Source organism: Eleginops maclovinus, chromosome 15 (assembly GCF_036324505.1).
Source record: "Eleginops maclovinus isolate JMC-PN-2008 ecotype Puerto Natales chromosome 15, JC_Emac_rtc_rv5, whole genome shotgun sequence".
NCBI lineage: Eukaryota > Metazoa > Chordata > Actinopteri > Perciformes > Eleginopidae > Eleginops > Eleginops maclovinus.
This window is the reverse complement of record NC_086363.1, coordinates 768,721-794,511: the sequence shown is the minus strand read 5'-3', so window position 1 is coordinate 794,511 and position 25,791 is coordinate 768,721. Positions and strand designations below refer to the sequence as shown.

General features: G+C 43.2%; 2 protein-coding genes across 10 annotated transcripts in view; both read left to right on the top strand.

Moving 5' to 3' along the window:
* LOC134876884 (filamin-A-interacting protein 1-like) overlaps positions 1–19,260 on the top strand; it is a 32,520-nt gene extending 13,260 nt beyond the window's left edge. For 3 of the 8 annotated variants that reach the window (XM_063902105.1, XM_063902107.1, XM_063902106.1), the window contains 5 exons: positions 3,893–4,118; positions 6,907–7,074; positions 7,714–7,892; positions 13,165–15,898; positions 16,623–19,260. In XM_063902105.1, coding sequence (XP_063758175.1) covers positions 3,900–4,118; positions 6,907–7,074; positions 7,714–7,892; positions 13,165–15,898; positions 16,623–16,823 — 3,501 coding nt within the window. In that variant the 5' untranslated portion in view covers positions 3,893–3,899 and the 3' untranslated portion in view covers positions 16,824–19,260. Of the gene's footprint in view, positions 1–3,892; positions 4,119–6,906; positions 7,169–7,713; positions 7,893–11,452; positions 11,657–13,164; positions 15,899–16,379; positions 16,401–16,622 lie in introns of those variants that run through there. The other 5 variants (XM_063902108.1, XM_063902109.1, XM_063902111.1 and 2 more) reach the window with 5 other exon arrangements.
* A 1,229-nt stretch (positions 19,261–20,489) lies between these two features.
* On the top strand, positions 20,490–25,199 carry LOC134876889 (cell cycle control protein 50A-like). 2 transcript variants are annotated; one of them, XM_063902125.1, is made up of 8 exons: positions 20,490–20,970; positions 21,799–21,918; positions 22,012–22,119; positions 22,444–22,531; positions 22,602–22,748; positions 22,837–23,043; positions 23,598–23,837; positions 24,517–25,199. In XM_063902125.1, the coding sequence occupies exons 1-7, from the start codon at positions 20,734–20,736 to the stop codon at positions 23,789–23,791; spliced, it is 1,101 nt and encodes a 366-aa protein (XP_063758195.1). In that variant the 5' UTR covers positions 20,490–20,733; the 3' UTR covers positions 23,792–23,837; positions 24,517–25,199. The 2 variants fall into 2 exon arrangements, with proteins under 2 accessions (XP_063758195.1, XP_063758194.1); XM_063902124.1 differs by having other exon boundaries at positions 20,491–20,970; positions 23,598–23,815.
* The last annotated feature ends 592 nt before the right edge of the window (positions 25,200–25,791 follow it).

Sequence of the window (25,791 nt, the reverse complement as noted above, 5' to 3'; positions counted from 1 at the left end):
TAAATAATAAAGCTTTCTTTTTAATACCTCTTTGCAATTAAAGAAAGTTGCTATCAGAAAAACACACATTAAGGAATTTAAAAGACGCGGTTTTCATCCAAACAAAGCTCACGCTAACCAACGGATAGCAGGGTGAGTAAGGACCTGGGAGCTCACCCTACTCCTCCCCAAAGCTAACCGACTCTCACAAATGTTGGCCGACTACGCTGGATATATTAACCCTGCTTTTAATCGTGTGATGAAGCATCGGATGTCCAAAAATGAGTGAGGCAGGACCATAGACTGTATATATAGACAGTCTATGGGCAGGACGCTAGCATTTCTAGTCCTCCCCCCTCTAGCAAGGCCTCAGTCACACAGAGTTCAGCTCATGGTCGTCAGCGGGCGGGATTTTTGCATCGTTTAAAAAAAGTAATCAATTTCATCTCTTTGTGTAAATCCCAAAATAAATAACAATGATAACAATAATAATAATAACAATAATAACAATAATAATAAAAATAATAATAAAAATAATAATGATAATAATAATAACAATAATAACAATAATAATAATAAAAATGATAATAATAATGATAATAATAATAATAATAAAAATAATAATAATAATAATAATAACAATAATAACAATAATAATAATAAAAATAATAAAAATAATAATAATAATAATAACAATAATAAATAATAATAATAATAATAACAATAATAAAAATAATAATAATAATAACGATAATAATAACAATAATAAAAATAATAATAATAATAACAATAATAATAATAATAATAATAATAACAATAATAATAATAATAATAAAAATAATAATAATAATAACAATAATAATAATAATAATAATAATAATGTAATAATAATAATAATAATAATGTAATAATAATAATAACAATAAAAATAATAATAATGATAATAATAACAATAATAAAAATAATAATAATAATAACAATAATAATAATAATAATAATAATAATAATAATAACAATAATAATAATAATAATAATAATAATAATAATAATAATAATAATAATAATAATAATAATAATCAAATTATCTTTACAGGTAAACCAAAAAAAATCCTCAAAGACAAACAATATCCTGAGATCATCGGTCCTGCTCACAACCATTTGAAGTTTGGTTTTTGAATATTTTTTTTAGTTTCAATAAGTTTCACAGTATTTCAGCTCATCATTACACTTATCTATATCTACCCAGGACACGTCCCTTTTTATAGGCACATTTTTAGCTAAGTCCAGTGGTGGAATTAGGATCCTTTCAATGAAGCAGAAGTAGCAGGGTCTAGAAGTCACAATAAAACTCTGCATTCATTCCTTTACTTCAGTAAAAGGTACTAAAAGGTTCTCACTGGGTAGAATTGATTGTTTTTTAGCATGATATCTATGATATGATTAGATTATAATAACTGATGCATTAATGTGTTCATCTTTTTATGTGGTGGCTGACAAAGAAAGAGCTAACTTCATACTTAGCATAAAAGGCGTACAAGTACCTCAAATTGTAATGGAGTAAATGAACTTGGCTAGACAAACAGAAACTCGACCGGCTGGATGTTGATTGACCGGACGTGACCTCTGTTTAGCTAGCAACCGTCGCGGCGCTGTAAGCTAACGGGATAAACACGCGGCGGCTGCTTGTTGACAATGAGAGGTGTTGTTCAGGAGTGTGAGAGCTGCAGCTGTGAGGGGGGGGGGAATGGACGTCCAGGCATCCGTGGGTTTGCTGACAGATCATAACGTGATAGCCCTGGAGTTTCCCCCCTTGTTGGACAACACAAGCGGGGAGACCCTAAAAATACCCCTTTTACATTTCACCAAACAAACAGCTGCGTCTCGCTCACACATAGAGGCCAAGGGCGGGCGGGATATCTAAGTGTAGCGGGCGGGATGATTAACTGTTCAGCAGCACAAGCATCTAACCTGTGGGCTGAACGGACCATTAACCGGGCCAGAGTATGATGCTAACATGCTAACGTATTCTGCTGTAGTCACTGCTGAGTCGTGGAAATGTCTCAGCCATGTGTTAGCATTACTGATATTAAGGAAAGAGCTGAAACAAGCTGAAAGTTTCGGGTATTTCTGACCCATCTATCCACCTTCAACTATCCTCGTCCCGTCGTAACAACTACGGCCACTAGAGGGCGTCGCCTTAGAAATAATGTAACCTCAGTGAAGTGATCCAGTTTACAATTAGATAATAACTAAGCCAATTAGGAGGTAGACTCAGGCTTAATTATCTTAAATCTGCGGTTAAGGTGTAAGTCGTTGACCAATAGCACGCGGTGTCCATATGCTTTTGGCTGCAGACAGGACTGTTGTGGTGACGGTCAACTCTGAAAGTGGAATCCATCCTCAGCGCTCGCCTGTTCCTCTCGATGGTGTAACGCTGATAAGGTTACTGTGTGAAATGACTCCATGAATCACAGCTGGTGAAGGTAAACTGTTTACACGGATCAGTTCGCTTTTAAACGGGACTTGATACGACGGTTCAATCGACACCTGGAAAACACTTGGTACAAGCGTCTGTATTTATACTATTATACTCACTTCCTCCTTTATGGAACCTTTTACTTCACACTGTATTCCTCCATAGAACACAACTTGTTCGTAGAGGTAAAGAAAGTACTGTGAAAGACATACAATCTAGACTTTGAACATAGCTACAGATTTTCAAGGGTCATGACTAAAAAAGGCCTCCATTCGAAACGTTTCCTTGTTTTACAAACCATAAATATGCATGTAGTCGCTGTGCTGTGTATCTGAGCTCAGGAGCAGTGCATTAGATCACATGCCGTCTCACTTCCCATGATGACACATGCATTCATTCATGACAGATTGACCAATCCTGTAACGGCTGCCTCAAACTTGTCTTGGCTTTCCGATTCTCTCCCAGCAGCGCTGTGGTTTTGACGCGTGGGAAATCTTGGCTTCTCCCCTGAAACAATTATTAATAACACGCCACAGTGTCGTGGTTGCTACCGCTCAGCTGCCAGGATACCCTCTGGTTGACTCACGGTCTGTTTTCACCCCGACCCGCAGCCTCTGGGAACCCTGGCTTCATTCTGGACCTCCATGTCAATATTTCACAGTTTTATCATAATTAGTTTGGCTTCTTCCGTACCACTTACCACTTTAAGAGGGAATGAAATCCAACTTGCAGAGGTTAAATATTGGAGATGCATGTTGATTTTGATGCTTTGACCTATTGAATTTTTTCCCCATGTGCCCCAAGACTTGAAGAACTATTCTCTCCTTGTTTTCACTGAGGGGTTTGAATACATTTCTGAGTCATAACATTTCGTCTTGTTTGTTCTTCACTACTTATGGTCTCATAACTGTCAGGTACGTCCATGTGACATCCCTGTAGCCGACATATGCTGATAGCTTAGCTTGTTATGAATACAAACACACATATTACTTGATTCTGCAGCACAGGGGTCATGTTTTAATGGCATTTTTACCCAGGCGAGCCTAACATATAAAAACAAAAAGGGCTCAGACCTCAGACGGTTAAGCTCATCCATCATGGTTGCTTGTCATGCTATCACCAGCTTTTGTGGTGCACATTTTAAAACTGGGCTGCCAAAAAGCAATGCATTTTGGGGGATTTGTTGCTGGAGTGTAGTTGGAGATGTGGACAAAGTGAGGAGGATAATCGGGATCAAATGTGGATGCAAAGATTTGACCTAACAACATTGTTTTATCACATCATATAATGAGGACTGTTGTTTTCAGCATTGAAATATTAGTTAGAGATCCCAGGAGTGCTAATTAACTAGTATCAATCCGGTGCGATATGAAGATGGCTATCACCGCTGCCCTTTTTTAATGGCTTTTCTTGCCTCCCTGTACTTTATTGTACCAGGCAGACGATGCGCTCCAGGAACTGCTCCATGGAGGGTCCAGATGACGGACACATCCAGCCCACGAAAGGCTGCATCAAACAGGAAGAGGAGAATACACCGGAGCTCACCAAGAGGAAGATGAAGGTCCAGAAACCCTCTAAACCCGCAGAGAGCAAGAAGGCCGCTCGGGATCTGTCCAAGTCTGAGTTACTGCACCTGCTGGGAATCATGGAGGGAGAGGTTCAGGTAGGAATCAGATTCACAAACAGGGAGTTAGTCAAGGAGACGAGTGTCTAAAGGAGACGACTAAACGTCATCACGCCCAACGTTAGCCTCCTTTAGCTTAGCGGTGGTGACGTGAAGTCATGTGACCGTGCTGTAGTTCCTTTATAGCCCAACATTAGCCTCCTTTAGCTTAGCGGTGGAGACGTGAAGTCATGTGACCGTGCTGTAGTTCCTTTATAGCCCAACATTAGCCTCCTTTAGCTTAGCGGTGGTGACGTGAAGTCATGTGACCGTGCTGTAGTTCCTTTATAGCCCAACATTAGCCTCCTTTAGCTTAGCGGTGGTGACGTGAAGTCATGTGACCGTGCTGTAGTTCCTGTATAGCCCAACATTAGCCTCCTTTAGCTTAGCGGTGGTGACGTGAAGTCATGTGACCGTGCTGTAGTTCCTGTATAGCCCAACATTAGCCGCCTTTAGCTTAGCGGTGGTGAAAAACTGTCTCAGTGTTTTTAGATTTTAGTAAATAACTTTTGCTGTGGAAGCTGCTGCTGGATAATGATTGTCTGACGGAGACACATCTATAACGTCCTCTCGGAGAGACAGGATGCTGCTGCCTCTCCCACTGTTTCCATCCTGCTGCATCTGTTAGGGCCAGAAGAAAATGTTCCATTAGTGATGGGACAGAGAATAACACAATACAGAGAAAACAGGAAGCGCTGCTGTGGAGCTGCTTTGTTTTGCAACTCAGCATGCTAAAAACAGACTGTAACGTCATTTTCATCACTATGTAAAGACAGAGTTAGCTCACCTATCATGCTCTTCATCAACGGTATATTCCAGGTCTCAGAACATGTCTCTGATTAGCATCCCATAACCCCCTCTGTTTCAGCCCAGTTCCAAAGGTACTGATTCTGTGTCTGCAGCTTTAAATGCTAATGAGCTGCTGCTGGCCAAGCCCTAGGATTGGTACTAGGATGGGTCAAAACAGAATGTTAATTTCCCCTCTGGGGGACGATTAAGGGTTCCTTCCTAGAAAATGGATTTACGTTGTACGTTTCCTAAGACTGTAACTTCAGAAACCAGCAATTATTTGTCCTAGCATAAAGAAATGCTACATGCATTTTAGAGTCTTTTTGCAGATGCATCTGGACAGAAAAAGGAGGTCATAAATACATTTAAGTGGGACTTTTTTTGGTTACCTAACACGATTCTAGAGTCCCAACATTGTCTTTATGAATAACATGATTTCACTGCCTACTTTTGTTGGATTAAAGCAGATCATCCAAAGGGTTTGCACAGTTATTGAGTTGATGACTTAAAATGAAGACTTTGAAAGGCTTGTTGTGAAAAGAGACAAGGAAACAGCTCCCTCTGCTGGAGTGAACCTGCCTCTGTTCATCTGTGAGGTCAGGGTCAAAGGAGTCCATGAGGTAATGCAGGAGAGGACTCTTTAAAGTAGAGACACTACATACTGATATACACCTGAACATCAGCAGGAGAGGACTCTTTAAAGTAGAGACGCTACATACTGATATACACCTGAACATCAGCAGGAGAGGACTCTTTAAAGTAGAGACTCTACATACTGATATACACCTGAACATCAGCAGGAGAGGACTCTTTAAAGTAGAGACACTCCATACTGATATACACCTGAACATCAGCAGGAGAGGACTCTTTAAAGTAGAGACACTACATACTGATATACACCTGAACATCAGCAGGAGAGGACTCTTTAAAGTAGAGACGATGCATACTGATATACACCTGAACATCAGCAGGAGAGGACTCTTTAAAGTAGAGACGCTACATACTGATATACACCTGAACATCAGCAGGAGAGGACTCTTTAAAGTAGAGACTCTACATACTGATATACACCTGAACATCAGCAGGAGAGGACTCTTTAAAGTAGAGACTCTACATACTGATATACACCTGAACATCAGCAGGAGAGGACTCTTTAAAGTAGAGACACTCCATACTGATATACACCTGAACATCAGCAGGAGAGGACTCTTTAAAGTAGAGACACTACATACTGATATACACCTGAACATCAGCAGGAGAGGACTCTTTAAAGTAGAGACACTACATACTGATATACACCTGAAGATCAGCAGGAGAGGACTCTTTAAAGTAGAGACACTACATACTGATATACACCTGAACATCAGCAGGAGAGGACTCTTTAAAGTAGAGACACTACATACTGATACACACCTGAACATCAGCAGGAGAGGACTCTTTAAAGTAGAGACACTACATACTGATATACACCTGAACATCAGCAGGAGAGGACTCTTTAAAGTAGAGACACTACATATTGATATACACCTGAACATCAGCAGGAGAGGACTCTTTAAAGTAGAGACTCTACATACTGATATACACCTGAACATCAGCAGGAGAGGACTCTTTAAAGTAGAGACACTACATACTGATATACACCTGAACATCAGCAGGAGAGGACTCTTTAAAGTAGAGACACTACATACTGATATACACCTGAACATCAGCAGGAGAGGACTCTTTAAAGTAGAGACACTACATACTGATACACACCTGAACATCAGCAGGAGAGGACTCTTTAAAGTAGAGACACTACATACTGATATACACCTGAACATCAGCAGGAGAGGACTCTTTAAAGTAGAGACTCTACATACTGATATACACCTGAACATCAGCAGGAGAGGACTCTTTAAAGTAGAGACTCTACATACTGATACACACCTGAACATCAGCAGGAGAGGACTCTTTAAAGTAGAGACGCTACATACTGATATCTGTCTCTGTGTCTCCTCAGGCCAGAGAGGACATCATCACTCTTCTGCAGGCGGACAGATCCAGACCCGAGGTTCTGGAGGCTCACTACGCCTCAGCCTTCCCGACCAAACCTCTTCAGGCTCTGCAGAGAGATGCCGCGCTCAGAGACAAACACACCGAGGACGTCTACGAGAAACCCATGGTCGAGGTGAGAGAGGGAATCCATCTCTATTCAGTTAGACATCAAACGACTCAGTGGGAAGAAACAATGGAGGGACTTTTTACTCCACTACATCTCAAAGGTTAATATTGTGTGTGTCTTCTACAATGACGACAGCTGAAGTCACTCTTTTTCTGCACATTTTATTAAAAAGTTCTTTACTCAAAACATAAATATCATCAGGAAAAATGAAAATAGAAGCATTTTAAAGGACTTTCAGGAGCCAACAAACACAATTAATACAAATAATAATTACTTGATTTCATTTAAGGCAGCAGGCGCCAAAAGTCTGGGATCATGGTGGAAAAACACCCCGGTAGATTATAAGCGTGTTAAAACCTCCAAATTCCGCTTTTATTTTGGCGGTGCATTTACCCCAGGGTTCATGCAAATGATCCTTTGTGTCATTGCAGTGGTTTCTACTGGAAAATGTAATTTCCCATGCTCAGTGAAGTCTGGGAACAACAGTGAGGCTGAGGCTCCGAACGGTCCCGGAGGAGCTCATTGTTTCCTCACTTCACCATGACCGTGGCTAAAGGGAGCAGGCAGATGTGTGTGTGTGTGTGTGTGTGTGTGTGCGTGTGTGTGTGTGTGTGTGTGTTAATGATGAGTGTGTGTTCCCTTCAGCTGGAGCGTCTGGAGGAGAAACAGAGGGAGACGTACCGGCGGATGCTGGAGCAGCTGCTGATGGCGGAGAAGTGTCACCGGCGCACCGTGACCGAGCTGGACAACGAGAAGCTGAAGCACGGCGACTTCATGAGCAAGAGCGACGACTTCACCAACCTGCTGGAGACCGAGAGGGAGAGGTGTGTGTGTGTATGTGTGTGTGTGTGTGTGTGTGTGTGTGTGTGTGTGTGTGTGTGAGAAATGTCTCAGGACAAATTAAAACAGAATAAAAATGTACTACAAATATTTAACTAGTATTGTTTAAGATAAATACATTTGGTGTATTTGTATAAATAGGATCTTAATATTGAATAGCACATTTTGTAAAGGATGTTCAGAGTTGCGATTGGAATTCCTACGACTTTCAAATGAAATATTTACATTTTTCTTCAACTCACAAATTCCCAATTATTTAGGAATACTGTCGCACTTTTTCTACACTTTCAACAGATTAGATTTAACGACTCAAACCAACAACAGGTTGAGGCATCCAGCAGATGTATTTTTAATTTTAGAAAACTATTATTATTTGATAGTACTGTATTCTACCGGTCTGGGCCTCCCTCTGTGTTCAGTAAGCGAGGAGAAGCCTCAGATTCCTGGAATATGTTGTTGTTGGTCGAAGACTTACGCTCTAAAGATGATTGCTTTTTAAATCATGCACATTCTGCAGATGCATGTGTATTTGTATGATGGGTGGGAGGCATCAGATAAGACCCCGAGCCTCGAAGTTCTGCAAGATGGTTCGGATAGGAGCAGGGAGTCGTGCCTTATCAATCCATTGACGTCACAGAGAGGACTGACTCTGTCCTGGTGCTTTGTTTATGTGCAGCTATTTCCACGTAATCCATTTCAGAATAATATCTCTGATATGTTTTATAATGATTGATCATTAAAGTGTTCTCAGAGCTGGTAAAGGTGCAGCTAGTTTGAATGGCTTTGTATACTGCAGGGTAGCTGCTGGATTTACTGCAGGTGAACTACAGTCTGATTTAAGGGAGATTATATTTACCATCATTAATCCTAATCTGCCTAGCAACTAAAGGGGTTCAATACATGTAGTGGAGTAGAAGTACACCATCTACCTCTGAACTGTAGTGGAGTAGAAGTACACCATCTACCTCTGAACTGTAGTGGAGTAGAAGTACACCATCTACCTCTGAACTGTAGTGGAGTAGAAGTACACCATCTACCTCTGAACTGTAGTGGAGTAGAAGTACACCATCTACCTCTGAACTGTAGTGGAGTAGAAGTACACCATCTACCTCTGAACTGTAGTGGAGTAGAAGTACACCATCTACCTCTGAACTGTAGTGGAGTGGTTGTTGATGTGAGTTTCTACACCCAGCTCCTCCTGGCTCTAGTGCTCTGCAGCTCCGCTCTGATAACACATTCCTGCAGGCTGCGGTCAGCGGGCAGATTCACTGCAGGTGATATCATGAATGGATGCATCCCGCATGATGTCATTCCCAGCAGAGATCACGATGAGACGCTCTGTTTGCACAACGCCCTGTCCCGGGAAAGTAGGAAGTGCACGAGAGGAGCTTATATAATTTTATGCGTTATATACGAGGATCACCAAGGACTCAGAGCATGTCTGTGCTTAAAGTCCTAGGATATTCAAGGCTGTGGTTCTTTAGATTCATTAAAAGCAGAAAATGTGAGCTTAATGGCGGCGCTTAAGGACCAGGGTCAGTAGGATATATCCTATGGGGAGCATGCATGTCTGTAAAAAGCTGCGTCTCCTTGTAACACCTCTGTGATTACGATGCAAAGGCTTGTAAATGCATGATAATCCTCAGTCATTCCCCCGACAGAAAGCCCCTCGCTCTCAGGATCTGTCATCATAACCCTCTCTCTGAGGCGGATCTATTCCTGGGCAGAAAGAGCCCCCACACTCATAAAAACCGAGCCTCGACGTTAAACCAAGATGTTCTGATTATAGTCCCAATAATTACCATCCAGACCTCGAGTCAACAGGAAGTGCTTTGGCAGTGTCGGGGGCACAGACATGGCATTTCTGCATAAATCAGGATGGTCCACCACTGTGAAATTACAGAGTGTTTAGCTGACATTTTTCTGAAAGCAGACATGCTATACTGGGTGAAATGGGAACTGGGAACCGAGGCCTGAGGGAGTCACCATCCCATCAAGAAATAAGCAGGAAAAAACCCAGAACTATTGAGCATGTTGAATCCATTTCTGACATTTTCAGGATCAAAAACGGCAGGAAATGTCCATATTTGTACTCTGAAGTGGGCTGAGTTTGATTACCATGAGTAGTGTAGTGACCATTGGATATAGAGAGCACAAGATGGACATTATTACCTCTACTGTGGAGAAGTTGTTTTAAAATAATAAGCAATCTGTCCAATCCAAAGGATCCAGTGTCCCCTAAACCTTCCAAATGGACCCAAAATTAATCAAAATCAGACCACAGGAAATACACATATGGCCCATTTCAGGTTAAATCTCCCATTTTTGATCCTGAAGATGTGCCGATTGTCCTGCAGCTCTACCATAGGTTAAGGATTGTCCTGCAGCTCTACCATAGGTTAAGGATTGTCCTGCAGCTCTACCATAGGTTAAGGATTGTCCTGCAGCTCTACCATAGGTTAAGGATTGTCCTGCAGCTCTACCATAGGTTAAGGATTGTCCTGCAGCTCTACCATAGGTTAAGATGTGTGGCTTTAAGTTCATTGAGGGGATACGAGGAGTAGTTTTTGGAATTGTTGCTCTTCTAGTTTTATTTTTGCATGATTTAAAAAGAAAAGTGCTCGTATTTAAGCCACAAAACACAGGCCTTCAACTGTGGAAGGGCTCTCGTGGTATTTTTATCCGCCGTGCAGCCGAGGCAGTGATAGGCTCTGCATCTGTAAGCTGTTTGCTCCGCTCATATTTGTCTAAATTGGGATCCTCTGCGAAGCGAACCACAGTCTGCAGCGATGACCTCACACACGACTCGTATCCACGTCCCTTTTGCACGAAACACAAGAGGATTATAACGAGGAGGGCCGCCTGCCATTGTCCGCTGCATTGTTACCTCGTTTCTATGGTAACTGCTGGCTGCAAAACGGACAGAACTGGAGCAACAATGTTAGGGAACAGAGGGTATACTGGTGGGTAAAATAAATAACCAACAGGTATCAACATGAAACCTCCCCAGTTTGTGTCTCAAATTAAGACGAGACTTTTTAGTATTACAAGTTTCCTCAAATGTCATGTTCAATCATGCCAATGAGACATTATTTTTGGGGAAATATTTGCTATTTCGCCTTCATTTCCAGAACATAAGGTCAAAATCCATAAATCAAACCACTTTTTCATCCAATTTTATGAAAAGAAATCAATATAAATTGGAATATGTAAACAAATCCCTTGGTCCAATGATTCAGGATATAGAAAGGACAGGATTAGTATTAAACATATGGAGCTGAATTTACACGTTTGGCTTCCAAACTATAAGAGAATAGGCCAGGAAAATACCTCTGAAGCAAATATACTCACCTTTTTATCACTGGATGTTTTCTGAGCAAAATAGCCAAGATATCTCATAATTGAGCAGTACAGCGTCTGTAATTTTGTAGTTTGCGTCATGTTTTATGCCCTTTCTCCCCCATGAGGGAAAGTGAGAAAGAGGAAGAACCCGTCCTCTTCCCCCTCAGTGTCCAAGCAAGGGCAGGGCCTCTCAGTCCATATATGGAGGGTTGGATGACATCACCAGCCAGAGGAGCTGCTGCTGCTCAGCACATCCACTTTTCTCTCATTGTCTCTCGGTGACACTTTGGGTGTGGGATGGCTTTCACTCTCTCCTCCCTCCTGACTCCCCCTCTCTGACTGTGAGAGCCTCAGAGGCAGCTTAGAAACAAATATGGATCAACCTGCTCTGCATCACCACCGCTCGGTAAGTCTGACAGAGTTTCTCAGGGGGAGAACTTTAGTCCGCAGTGTGTCGGGAACAGGAACACTTGTTGTGCTGAAACCTGATGTGAGCCTCGTGAAACCTCGACTCCCGCTGGGATCAGTTAAACATCTACAGGAGCTGAACCCTGCTGCACTTTGAGCGACAGTTTTGAAGGATTGGCACTTATGCAACTACGGCACTGTTTAAAAGTCATGCAACTTTGTACTTCTACAATTTTCACAAACAGAGAACATGTTTCTGACAGCTTTAGTTCTTTACAGATGTTCTACAAGCTAAATATGTGATCATTAAGTTAAAGGTTTAAGATACAACATGCTTTAAAGAGTCCTCTCCTGCTGATGTTCAGGTGTATATCAGTATGTAGACTCTCTACTTTAAAGAGTCTTCTCCTGCTGATGTTCAGGTGTATATCAGTATGTAGAGTCTCTACTTTAAAGAGTCCTCTCCTGCTGATGTTCAGGTGTATATCAGTATGTAGTGTCTCTACTTTAAAGAGTCCTCTCCTGCTGATGTTCAGGTGTATATCAGTATGTAGAGTCTCTACTTTAAAGAGTCCTCTCCTGCTGATGTTCAGGTGTATATCAGTATGTAGAGTCTCTACTTTAAAGAGTCCTCTCCTGCTGATGTTCAGGTGTATATCAGTATGTAGAGTCTCTACTTTAAAGAGTCCTCTCCTGCTGATGTTCAGGTGTATATCAGTATGTAGAGTCTCTACTTTAAAGAGTCCTCTCCTGCTGATGTTCAGGTGTATATCAGTATGTAGAGTCTCTACTTTAAAGAGTCCTCTCCTGCTGATGTTCAGGTGTGTATCAGTATGTAGAGTCTCTACTTTAAAGAGTCCTCTCCTGCTGATGTTCAGGTGTATATCAGTATGTAGTGTCTCTACTTTAAAGAGTCCTCTCCTGCTGATGTTCAGGTGTATATCAGTATGTAAAGTCTCTACTTTAAAGAGTCCTCTCCTGCTGATGTTCAGGTGTATATCAGTATGTAGTGTCTCTACTTTAAAGAGTCCTCTCCTGCTGATGTTCAGGTGTGTATCAGTGTGTAGCGTCTCTACTTTAAAGAGTCCTCTCCTGCTGATGTTCAGGTGTATATCAGTATGTAGAGTCTCTACTTTAAAGAGTCCTCTCCTGCTGATGTTCAGGTGTATATCAGTATGTAGTGTCTCTACTTTAAAGAGTCCTCTCCTGCTGATGTTCAGGTGTATCAGTATGTAGTGTCTCTACTTTAAAGAGTCCTCTCCTGCTGATGTTCAGGTGTATATCAGTATGTAGTGTCTCTACTTTAAAGAGTCCTCTCCTGCTGATGTTCAGGTGTATATCAGTATGTAGTGTCTCTACTTTAAAGAGTCCTCTCCTGCTGATGTTCAGGTGTATGTCAGTATGTAGTGTCTCTACTTTAAAGAGTCCTCTCCTGCTGATGTTCAGGTGTATGTCAGTATGTAGCGTCTCTACTTTAAAGAGTCCTCTCCTCTGTGTGTTTCATAGACTCAAAAGGCTGTTGGAGCAGGAGAAGGCTTACCAGGCTCGTAAGGACAAAGACCACAACCGGCGGCTGGAGAGGGTACGAGCGGAGCTGGTGAAGCTCAAGTCTTTCGCCCTGATGTTGGTGGATGAGCGGCAGCTGCACATCGAGCAGATCGACCAGCAGAGCCAGAAGATCCAGGACTTCGTTCAGAAGCTGCAGGAGAAGGAGCAGCGTCTGGCGGCAGTCAGTGACTCCGCCAAGGAGTACGGCCAGAAACTCCTCAACCTGGAGGCTGAGCTGGAGCACAGAGCGGCTAAATTTGCACAGGAACACGAGGAGATGACGGCGAAACTGGCAAACGAGGAGTCCCAAAGCCGACAGCTGAGGCTTAAGATGGCGGGGTTGGCGCACAAGATCGAAGAGTTAGAGGAGAGCAATAAGACGTTGCAGAAATCAGAAGAAGACCTGCAGGAGCTCCGGGAGAAGATCAGCAAAGGGGAGTGCGGGGATTCGTCTCTCATGACCGAGCTGGAGAATCTGCGGAAGAAAGTTCTGGAGATGGAAGGCAAGGATGAGGAGATAACCAAAACAGAGACTCAGTGCAGGGAGCTGAGGAAAAAGCTGCAGGGCGAGGAGAACCACAGCAAGGAGCTGAGGCTGGAGGTGGACAAACTGCAGAAAAGGATGGTTGAACTGGAGAAGCTGGAGGGGGCTTTCAGTAGAAGCAATACAGAGTGCGCTCAGCTTCATGCAAACCTGGAAAAGGAGAAACGTGTCGTGAAGGATCTGGCCGGGGAGCTGGAGACGGTGAAGACCCGGCTGAGGGAACTGGAGGGCTCAGAGTCGAAGTTTGAAAAGGCAGAGTTGCTGTTAAAAGACGATCTGATGAAGTTGAAGTCCTTCACAGTCATTCTGGTGGATGACAGGAAAAATATAGCGGAAAGACTCAAACAGGAAGAACAAAAGAGTGAGGATTTAAGCAAGATGTTTAAAGCGGAGCAGGGCAAAGTTACAGAGGTCACAGAGAAGCTGATCGAGGAGAGCAAGAAACTTCTGAGATTCAAATCAGAGATGGAGGTCAAGGTGTCGTCTCTCGCTAAAGAGAAAGACGAGTTAAAGACTCAGCTCGCAAGTGAAGAGGAAAAGTGCAAGCAGATGAATACCAAACTGAAAATAAGAATGGATGGACTCGAGGAGACGGAGAGGGAGATACAGAGAAAGTCGTTCAACAACAGAAACCCAGAGGAAGACAACAAAGTCAAAGAGCTCACGATTGAAATTGAAAGACTTAAAAGCCGGCTGAAACAACTTGAAGTGGTGGAAGGGGATTTGATGAAGACTGAGGACGAGTACGATCTACTGGAGAAGAAATTCAGAACGGAGCAGGACAAAGCCAACACTCTCTCCAAGATTCTGGAGGAAATGAAAAGCCAGATCGCCAGGAACAAGGCCATAGAGAAAGGCGAGGTGAGTCCCGAGGCTGAGCTGAGAATCCGCTGCAAGTCAGAGGAGGCTAAAACCAGAGAGCTGCAAGCCGACGTCCGGGCTCTGAAGGAGAAAATCCACGAGCTGATGAACAAGGAGGACCAGCTCTCGCAGCTGCAGGTGGATTATTCTGTCCTGCAGCAGAGGTTCATGGAAGAGGAAGAGAAGAAACGGAGCATGAGCTACGATTTTGCCAACCTCGCCAACGAGCTGGAAGCCACCAAGAGGTACAGCCGCGCCTTGAGGCCGAGCATGAACGGTAAGAGGATGGTGAATGTCCCGGTGACCTCCACAGCGGTGCAGACGGACGCCATGATGGGCGAACCTGCAGACGACGACACAGCGGCGGGATTCATACGGAAATCAGTCCTCGAGGAAAACCACCTAATGAGCAACCTCAGGCAACGGGGTCTAAAGAAGCCAGCAGTTCTCGAGCGATACCCTCCGGCATCGGCAGATCTGGCGGACAAAAAATCCTGGATCCCCTGGATGAAAAAGAAAGCGGCCATTAGCCTCACTCAGACTCTGACTGACAAGATGAATCGCGCCTCCTTGATCCATCCGCCGGAGACCAGCAGGCCATGCCAGCCTTTGCACATTCGAGTCACCCCCGATCACCAGAACAGCACCGCCACCTTGGAGATCACCAGCCCCCGAGCAGAGGACTTCTTCTCCAGCACCACCATCATCCCGACTCTCGGCCTCCAAAAACCCCGCATAACCATCGTCCCAAAGCCGACGACCCTGGCCTCGAAGAGTAAAGACTGCGACCCACTGGGAGCCTTCGACCGAGCCAAATCTCCAGTCACGATCACCGCCATCTCCAGGGCCAAGAGTCCGGAAAAGCCCTGCAGCCCTTTGGAAAGACTCCAGTCGCCGCTATCCTTCATCAGGGTCGGCTCCACCCCTGTGGCTGAAGCGTGTGCTGCACCTGAGCCCCAGGACACCATGGCAGGCCGGACCACGGTGATAAAAGTGACGCCGGACAAGCCCCCTTTCAGAAAATACAGCGGCAACAGCAGCATCATCACCACGGAGGACAACAAGATCCACATCCACCTGGGTCCGCAGTATAAGAGGCCTTCGGAGGGATGCAGCAGCTCAGTTTTGACGCTCAGATCTTCAGAAAGCAGTAAGGAAGTGTCGACAGGTACCGTGCTGCGCTCCCCACGCCAGTCCTTGGTGGGGAAGACGATTCAGAGCAAAATGACAAGCAGCATAACGATCACACCCATCTCCTCAGCGTCCTCCAGACCAGCACCTTCAATGGTGAGACCCTTCAGTCCTCCATCTGGAGTTGTTTGTGAATATATTGTGACTCTAGATGACGCTTTGCTTAATATCTGATTGAACTAATCTTAGGGTTGGGGTTAAAAGAGACAGCATTTATCTAATGACTTGCAGGTGTGATTGTCATGATGGTGTCAAAAGTACGTCCATTAAATCAGTAGGTCTGGATTAGTAGGTATTTTCCCAAAAAATCTGTCTTTTACTAAAAATTCAGATTTTTTTTCTCGACAAATTTTGACTTTTTCCCCAAGAAGTTTCTTTCCACATGTCGACTTTTGAAAATGTCCCATTATTTTTCAAAATCATCACTTTTTCCTAAATACGCAGAGTTTTTTTTTTCTCAATGTCGACTTTTAAGAAGTAAAATCTACTTCGTATATCTGGTAACTGGTGCCCTGTTTTGGGGGTTTTGGCAAAAGCTTTATGGTACTTCCTGACACCATTTTCCCAACCTTTCTAGTCTGCCAAGACTGCTTTCCAGGTATGATGAACCATCTCCCAGTAACAAAATCTACGATTCGCTCATTGACTAAAACGTCTGAATTCAAACATGCATTTGTAAGTTGAACCTGGAACAAGGCTAATCAGAAACGATGCTAACACGGGAGCTAACCCTACGTTTGTGTGCGGCCCCTCCTCAGACATTTGTGTTCCAAGATCCAAGTCTTCTCCTTAAATTGCTTTTCCGTTTTTTATTTTCCAGCCCATTTCGGATGTGCTCTCACCTCGCAGTGCAGCCACTCGGATCCCGATGTGTAAAGGTATGAAACCGAACAGCAAGGCGGTTCTGGGCGTGTCGACGGTGACCAGGTTAGAGTCGCGGGCCGAGAGCCAGTCGATGAAAATCGAGCTGAGGAAGTCGACGCTGTACAGCTCGTCCTCTGCAGCGGGGGGCAAGAGCTGAGGGCTAAACAAGAGATGCTTCATTTTTGAGTTGGTCTCCAAATATAAGTGGCAGGCCGCACACGCACAAACGGGACTAGCCTTCCAAACACTACTTCATTTCACCTGCAGTTTGCTGCCAGACTGACTGCATGTCTCATCCATTTCTTTAACTTCATCTTGGTGATATTGGTGGCTGTACTGAAGCTTTGAATTAGGTCTCATCCTTTACATGTTACTCCAAAGCATGAGTTTATTCCCCCACTGCTTCTGGAGGTTTCCAGTCACTGGAGCACTGTGAATTGTTTGTGAACTGTCACGATTTGTGAAAAAAGTGCCAAAATAAAAACTATTTATCTCTGAAATGTGTGTGTGTGTGTGTGTGTGTGTGTGTGTGTGTGTGTGTGTGTGTGTGTGTGTGTGTGTGTGTGTGTGTGTGTGTGTGTGTGTGTGTGTGTGTGTGTGTGTGTGTGTGTGTGTGTGTGTGTGATTAACCCATGCTGCTAAACCAAATCAACAAACATTTTCAGAGCTTACATTTCATGTGTCCATCGCTTGTGTGAAAATGAATACGTTAATTGAACTCAAAACAAAGAGTCCACTCTTCAGTGGACATTAGTATTAATAAATGTGACTCCATAGAAGAAAGGTAAAGGCAGAAATTCAAGGTAATTTTAAACAATAAAAGCTGCGTTTGTGTTAAAAAAATAGTGCACTTTTTAAAATAAATCAGATGAATGCATTTATAACCCAACTTCCATATCCATATGTGGGGAATAGTGGTCTGTGTGGGCCGACAGGAGCTGCTGCTAACGGCTCAATATGGTGTTAATGTAAAGCGGCTTGGAGAATCCATGGGGGTCTTAGAAAGCATACAGCTCTCTCTAGTGGACACAAATAATAATGTCAGGAAGTAACTCTCATACTGCATCTGTATTCAAACACAAACCGTTACACCAGAATCATCTGCAGGTTCTGTTTCTGTAAGAGGAGACCGGGGAACAAGAGCTTTCTCAGCTTTAATAATCTTCAGACAGCCAGGAGGACAATGTGCTGATGTGAGGAAACAGGACTGTGTGAAAGAGAGAGTGATAGGACTGAGGGAGGGTATAGAGTGTGTGAGAAGCATCTGGGAAACACTGATTCACAAACAGCAGCGTGTTGACCTCTGCAGACATTAGTGAGGATCCTCTGGGAACAACTTCAGAGGATACGATTCTTAAACCACACCTGAGGTTCTTTTACTCTGAGGGAAGGGTTTGAAACGAGCGGTCAGAGAAAGAGGTTCATCAGTGTCAGCGGGGCGGGGGGGGTGACCTGAGTCTATCGAATATTCGAAAACTGTTCAAACCAGAGGGGAGAAGTAAAAGTAGAAGTACTCAGATCGTGTACTTGAGTAAAAGTAGAAGTACTCAGATCGTGTACTTGAGTTAAAGTAGAAGTACTCAGATCTTGTACTTGAGTAAAGTAGAAGTACTCAGGTCTTGTACTTGAGTAAAGTAAAAGTACTCAGGTCTGGTACTTGAGTAAAGTATAAGTACTCAGATCTTGTACTTGAGTAAAGTAGAAGTACTCAGGTCTTGTACTTGAGTGAAAGTAGAAGTACTCAGATCTTGTACTTGAGTAAAGTAGAAGTACTCAGATCTTGTACTTGAGTAAAGTAGAAGTACTCAGGTCTTGTACTTGAGTAAAGTAGAAGTACTCAGATCTTGTACTTGAGTAAAAGTAGAAGTACTCAGATCTTGTACTTGAGTAAAAGTAGAAGTACTCAGGTCTTGTACTTGAGTAAAAGTAGAAGTACTCAGGTCTTGTACTTGAGTAAAGTAGAAGTACTCAGGTCTTGTACTTGAGTAAAGTAGAAGTACTCAGATCTTGTACTTGAGTTAAAGTAGAAGTACTCAGATCTTGTACTCAGATCTTGTACTCAGATCGTGTACGTGTTTCTCAGGGTTCCACATCTGTTGTAATTTCCAGGTTCACTGATGGACAGCCGACGCTGATCTGAGATCTGTGATGGAGCTCCAGAGGACCCTTCTTCATGCACATTTCTTCATCAGTGGCTGTATTTAGTACGAATTTGGCACAAAACTGTCCTAAAAATAATGTTTGTTTCCGTGTGCTTTAAATATAACAATCCGTGTTCTGAGTGGATCAACCATTTTCCACCATAAAATGGGTCTGAAGAAAGAAAACTGTAGAACTGAAGGAGTTTTGTTTAGTGTGATATTACAGGAGAGTTCATGGAGGTTTAGAAATATGTTTTTCTGCTGAGAAAAGAGAATTATGTTTTTATTAAAGTCTATTAATGTTTAAAATACAGCCCGTGCTTTTCTTCAAATTATGTAATTTGGTTGTGAACAGACTTTATAATACAAACATGTGGTTTGGATAAATGTGTGGAAAGCAACGGCATGGAAATGGAAAGTATATTTCATGGGTTAATAAACAGAAGGAGCTCATTATTGTCCTGTATTTCTTACTGATTTAATTCCTGTATTTGGCATTAATAAAGGTCCATCTTATTGTCTCTTATCTTAGTTTGAACTGTCCAACAGAGGACATGTCCAATGAAAGAAGAATATTATCCACTTTAAAGACTATTTTAGCAGTTTTGTTGTGACTGCTGACAGACGTTAGACGATATTAGTGTCTTGAAAAGTGTATTTGTATAAACTGGGAGAATCCACGGTGGCTGGCAGGTGCAAACCGCTCAAAACTCTTCCATCAGGAGCAACCTCAGCTTCAGAGAGGATGCAGATATAGAAACACAAATCAGAACTCATGCAGAAACATGATCTGCAGCAGCTCTTCAACACATGCAGCAACATCTGCAGCATCTAGAGAACATTCAGCAGATGAAACATGAGCAGCGTTTACTAAAAGCTGCAGAAACCAAACGCTGCAAGAAGCTCCAACACAACGGAGACCAGGGGACACTAAAGAGAGACGCACACAGCTGGGGACCAGGGGACACTAAAGAGAGACGCACACAGCTGGAGACCAGGGGACACTAAAGAGAGACGCACACAGCTGGAGACCAGGGGACACTAAAGAGAGACGCACACAGCTGGAGACCAGGGGACACTAAAGAGAGACACACACAGCTGGAGACCAGGGGACACTAAAGAGAGACGCACACAGCTGGAGACCAGGGGACACTAAAGAGAGACGTACACAGCTGGAGACCAGGGGACACTAAAGAGAGACGTACACAGCTGGAGACCAGGGGACACTAAAGAGAGACGCACAATGCCCTGTCCGGCGTCCGGCGCGTATTTGTCCTCCTTCTAAGGATGGTATGCACCTAAGGAGGGCAAATACGCGTCCGGCTCGGACAGGTCATTGAAAAGCCGGACTGTCCGGCCTAAAGCCGGACGTCTGGCCACCCTAACACAGCTGGAGACCAGGGGACACTAACGAGAGACGCACACAGCTGGAGACCAGGGGACACTAAAAAGAGACGCACACGGCTGGAGACCAGGGGACACTAAAGAGAGACGCACACAGCTGGAGACCAGGGGACACTAAAAAGAGACGCACACGGCTGGAGACCAGGGGACACTAAAGAGAGACGTATCTCATTTTCTTGTGAGGGATTAAGAATGAGAACGTATTGTCTGATCCACTCTGGAACAGACAGGAGGCGCTAATGCACCGTTAAGCTGTTTGCACACCGCCATTAAAACAACACAACAGAAGAAGAAGACGTGACGTCAGCACGTTCTGCGTCAGTTGTTTGTGTTCTTCCTGAAGGAACTAGCTGGTGATCCGAAAAAGATGGATTAAATCACCAAAAATAACAAAATTTAAACAAATGACAACACCTTTTGTAGATTTAAGATATAAACTCGTTTCATGTCTCATCTAAAGCGTTAAATCCGGTTGTGTTTACAAGCTGTCAGAGCCGTTGGTGTTGAGCAACGACAGGAACAATGATGGCGTCCAGCTACACCGCTAAAGAGGAGGACGGACACATCACGGTGTCTGGCCCCGGGGCTCTGCGGAGCAGGAAGCCGGAGAACACGGCCTTTAAGCAGCAGAGACTGCCGGCCTGGCAGCCCATCCTCACCGCGGGGACCGTGCTGCCAGCCTTCTTCATCATCGGACTGCTCTTCATCCCCATCGGCATCGGACTCTTCGTCACCTCCAACAACATCAAGGAGTTCGAGGTGACTGATCTGAAACCAACCCTAGAGGAGTACTTGAGTAAAAGTAGAAGTACTCAGGTCTTGAGTAAAAGAAGAAGTACTCAGTTGTCTTGAGTAAAAGTAGAAGTACTAAGGTCTTGAGTAAAAGTAGAAGTACTCAGGATCTTGAGTAAAAGAAGAAGTACTCAGATCTTGAGTAAAAGTAGAAGTACTCAGATCCTGAGTAAAGAAGAAGTACTCAGATCCTGAGTAAAGTAGAAGTACCAGAGTGTAGAACACTTACAGTAAAGTAAAGTCCTGCATGTAGGAGCCAAAATGCTATTATGCCTGAGTTCATTTTTTGTGTTGTTATTATTTGTTTGTATTTGTGGAGCTCTTCCGGTTGTTGTCACATGGGTGTGGTTTGTAGGTCACCTGGTTCATAGCTGGGGCTTACTGACAGAGGGAGAGCTGAGCCGACATCTCTTCTGTTGAGCGTTTTCGTTCCGCTAAAGATATATTTTTGTTTATATATTAAACATGATCAAAGCAAAGCAACCTGTATGGAGATTACATATATAGATATATGTTTTGATATGGTGCATTAGAGCCAAAAAAAGTAGCGACAAGGGATATATTGCATTCAGAAAAAAAAAGGTATCCAGTCAGCTCTCAGGGTAACCAAGGTCACTCAAGCAAAAGAATCATTTCCTCATTTGGATGTATGGACGTTTTCATGTCTAATGATTGATCATTAAAGTGTTCTCAGAGCTGGGAAAGGTGCAGCTAGTTTTAGTGGCTTTGTGGAAGGCGACCTGGATCTGTGGTTTTGTAGAGTTCTGTGTCGATGACGTTCCTGTGTGTTTGCAGATTGATTACACAGGAGTGGACATGTCCAGTCCCTGCTTCAACTGCTCCCAGAACTTCAGCTGGAACAGCACCAGGCCTTGCACCTGCACCATCCCCTTCTACCTGGAGCAGCCTTATGAGGTGAGAAAGCGAGCTGGTGCCTCCGCGGCAGTCGGGTCATTTTCAGTTTTATTCCTTTATGGTCTCTGAGTCTGATGTGTCTCTGATCCACAGAGCAACGTCTATGTGTATTACGGCCTCTCCAACTTCTACCAGAATCACCGTCGCTACGTCAAGTCCAGAGATGACAGCCAGCTGAACGGAGACCCCAAATCCCTCGTGGTGAGACGTAGTGAAACACAGCGAGGTTCAGCATCTGTCTCACCGTTAAACGCAACTCTGCACCATAAATCAAAGCTGCCATGTCAGAAGCCTTAAATTGCTAACCAGGCTGTCGGTCTGACATCTTTAATTGAAAGACTTTAAATTGGCAAACAATAAGTGTCCTTGAGCTTAGTGGGAGGAAACTTTTCAGAGAGATGACATTTAGACATCTTGGCATTTCTTTGCCTCCCTGATGGTGAAGACTTTAAGAAGTCAACATGACATACTTCCACCGTGTGTTGCCGTTCCTCTCTGAATCCCCTCCTCTTCCTCATCCCTCAGGAACCCAGTAAGGAGTGTGAGCCGTACGCTTACCATGAGAACAAACCCATCGCGCCGTGTGGAGCTATCGCCAACAGCATGTTCAACGGTGAGCCCCCTCCTGCTGTGAGAGAGTCTGATCTAAGGAGTCACAGCTAATCCTCTGTCTTTCGTTGCAGACACTTTGGAGCTGTTCTACAACGACCCCAACGGCACAAGGCTCCAGATTCCTCTGAACACCACCGGCATCGCCTGGTGGACCGATAAGCACGTGAAGTTTGGAAACCCCGGAGGAAACAGCCCCAATCTTACTGCCGCTTTCCAAGGTGGAGATATGCAACGGGGATCTGCAGTCCCAGGCTCCGAGCCACAGGCAGAGCGTAGAGTTAAATGTGTGTTTCCTCCCCGCTTCAGGAACAACGAAGCCGATAAACTGGCGGCGCCCGGTGTATGATCTGGACGTTGACGAGGGCAACAACGGCTTCATCAACGAGGACTTCATCGTGTGGATGAGGACGGCGGCGCTGCCGACCTTCAGGAAGCTCTACCGCATCATCAACAAGAAGAGCGGCATGGTGCCCACCCTGCCCCGGGGGAACTACTCGCTGGAGGTCGTCTACAGTATCCTTCCCCTCACACTCACACAGATCAGGAGGAGTTAAATGAAACCAGAATCCCTTCATTGGCTACAGCAGTTTGGATAGGGATGAAAACCTAACATGTAGTAAGCAGTATTTATGTGTACATTTATCAATAAACTATATTTACACATTTAAATATTTGTTTGCATTTAGATTTTAAAACAGTTTCCACTGCAGGTCCAATTAATTTATTCCGATTAAATCATAAAAGTTTGAGTCCGTCAGAAGAATAAATGAGAAAAAAACAAATGTTAAATTAATATTCTGCTTTTAATGAATAAAGATTTAAATGTTTTTAATAAAATAAGAAAACATTTTTTATTTTATTTTCATTTAACAAATTAATTCCTTAAAAAAAACCTATTTTCACTAAAACTAAAATAAAGATAAATAAATGCAAGATAATTTGACAAACTAATCAAATGTTTTGTTTCAAATTAAGTATTTAAAAAATGACCATTCGCAAAGAAATGGACATCAGTTGATTGACAGGCTGAACACCAGCTGTTCCCGCCTTTAACCGCTTCCCCTCAGATTACCCCGTGCGCAGCTTCGAGGGCAGGAAGCGGATGATCCTGAGCACCATCTCCTGGATGGGGGGGAAGAACCCGTTCCTAGGCATCGCGTACATCACCGTGGGCTCCGTCTGCTTCTTCCTGGGCGTCGTGCTGCTCGTCATCCACCACAAGTGTGGCAACAGGAACAACAGCGCCGACATTTCCAACTGAGGCAGCGGCCGCCTCCAGCTCTGGGTAAACCTCCTCCAGAGACCAAGTTAATATAAAATCCATCTAATTCAGCAGAAAAGTGAGGTTAAAAGCAGCTTGATTGTGGCTGATTATTTGCCAGGGTTAATGGAAAACAGCTAGGAATTTTCCATCGTTCAGCAGCTTTTAAATACCCGGTAACTCAAATCACACTGATGACCTAACTTAGAATAAAGACACGTACAGCTCCTGAACACATCAGAAAGTAGGACATGTAGAATAAAGTAAGGTATGGAAACAGCACTTTGCTTAAACAGAAACCATGTTCCAAGTTTTGGGAGTTTAAACCACCTGAGGAGGAGTTTACATTCTACAATTACTCAGAAATGACATTAACCCTGAAAGAGTAATCAGACACCACACTGAAAGAGAGCAGGGTACAATGATCTGTTTCCCCCTTTTTAAACGTGGATATCTTGCCTTCTTTGATAGTAAATAAAGCAGATTTAGATCAATGATCAGACTAAACTGAACATTAAGAGATGTCCCCTTGATTTCTGGGTTTCATAACTACATTATGAACCAATCAGGACGTCCGGAATATAATCACCTGTTCAAACTATGAGATGATTATGCATTCAGTGCAGATCTAGAAAAGGGAAAGCTTCACTGTCAAGCAAGGATAGAAATATGAATATGAAGCAGTGAGGAATAACTCCTGCGTCTGATCTCTAATCTCCATGCAGGTGCAGTTACGGAGAGCTGGAGTGTAGTCCTGTTGCATGCTGGGAAACTGAGTTCTACATGTGATCACTGAGCTGCTTGAACGGCTCGTCTTTGTGCCTCGTACCGTCTGTGAAGCCTCCTGTGATCTGAAATCCTGCTTTTTAAACGTGCGTCAGAGGGAACACTAACATGTTTATTTTTGTGTATTTATTTATCAGAGATGTTTGCATTGTGAAGCCTGTTATTTGCACGCCACACCTCAGGGGGGGGTTGAGTCTAAAACTGGGGGTAAAGGTCTCTGTTTTGATGATCTGTACATAGCAGATGTGTAGACCTACTGCAGAGAAATGCACATTAACGTGTCGTGGCTTTATTCATCGTCCATGCAATAATGACACAGAAGCAGCATGATAGAGCCGTGACGCAGTGCTAAATGTTTACCTGTTGTACTCCGCATTCACAATACTGACAGTGACCCTAATGCACACATGTACCTTTACACCCGAATCCTGCCATGTTCAGCTCCTCCTCAGCAGCTGAGGTTAATCCAATCTACGCCGCATGTTGAAATGTGCCGAGTTAAAATGTGTTTTTATGTTCTTTTTAATGCATTTCTTCGAGACAAATTTGGTTTACATTTCTTTTGATACTCCATCCGTGTTGTGTTGTTGCTTTAAAACAATAAAAAGGTCAATTGAATTGATTCTCTGTCTGCACTGATTCATGGTTTCTTGCTGGAGTCTGCTCCAAGAATCTGCATGCCACGTCATAGAGTCGGTTAGTTATAATTAATAATCATTTTTTGCTTTTCCGATTACGGGTTTAAAAAGGAAAGACAATTGAAGCAAAGGTACACATATTATTTAATTGCAAAAAAATCTATAACATAAAAAAAATAATAATTTGAAAGCTCAAAGTTAGTGTTGAAAATAAAGACTTCACAAATATAAAATGGGTACACGGAAAATAATCTGGTAATGTTGGTTATTTTCTTTTTCTATGTTGCCTGTGAAATAAGTTTAAATGGATATAAATCATAAGAGTTGTATTATTTAATTGCAGATCTTAAAACTAAAAAGACAACATAAAGCTAAAAGTCAGCGTTGAAATAAGAAAATATATACAGTTTATATAAATAACATTAAAAAACAATAAGTGAACAGACTCTATTGTAAGTTGTAAAGTGTTTATTTTATTCAATGTTGGCCTTTTGGGAGGTTGATCAGCTGGACTAGCATAATGTATTTGAATATTAATATTGTGTATTCAATACATATACTGTTTGGATGTTTATC

Bases quoted from the DNA above. Each gene is read 5' to 3' on its own strand.
- LOC134876889 (XM_063902125.1), top strand. From the start codon at position 20,734: ATGATGGCGTCCAGCTACACCGCTAAAGAGGAGGACGGACACATCACG. The intron at 22,532-22,601 runs GTGAGCCCCCTC...CTTTCGTTGCAG, and splicing joins CGCCAACAGCATGTTCAACG to ACACTTTGGAGCTGTTCTAC. The intron at 22,749-22,836 runs GTGGAGATATGC...TCCCCGCTTCAG, and splicing joins TCTTACTGCCGCTTTCCAAG to GAACAACGAAGCCGATAAAC.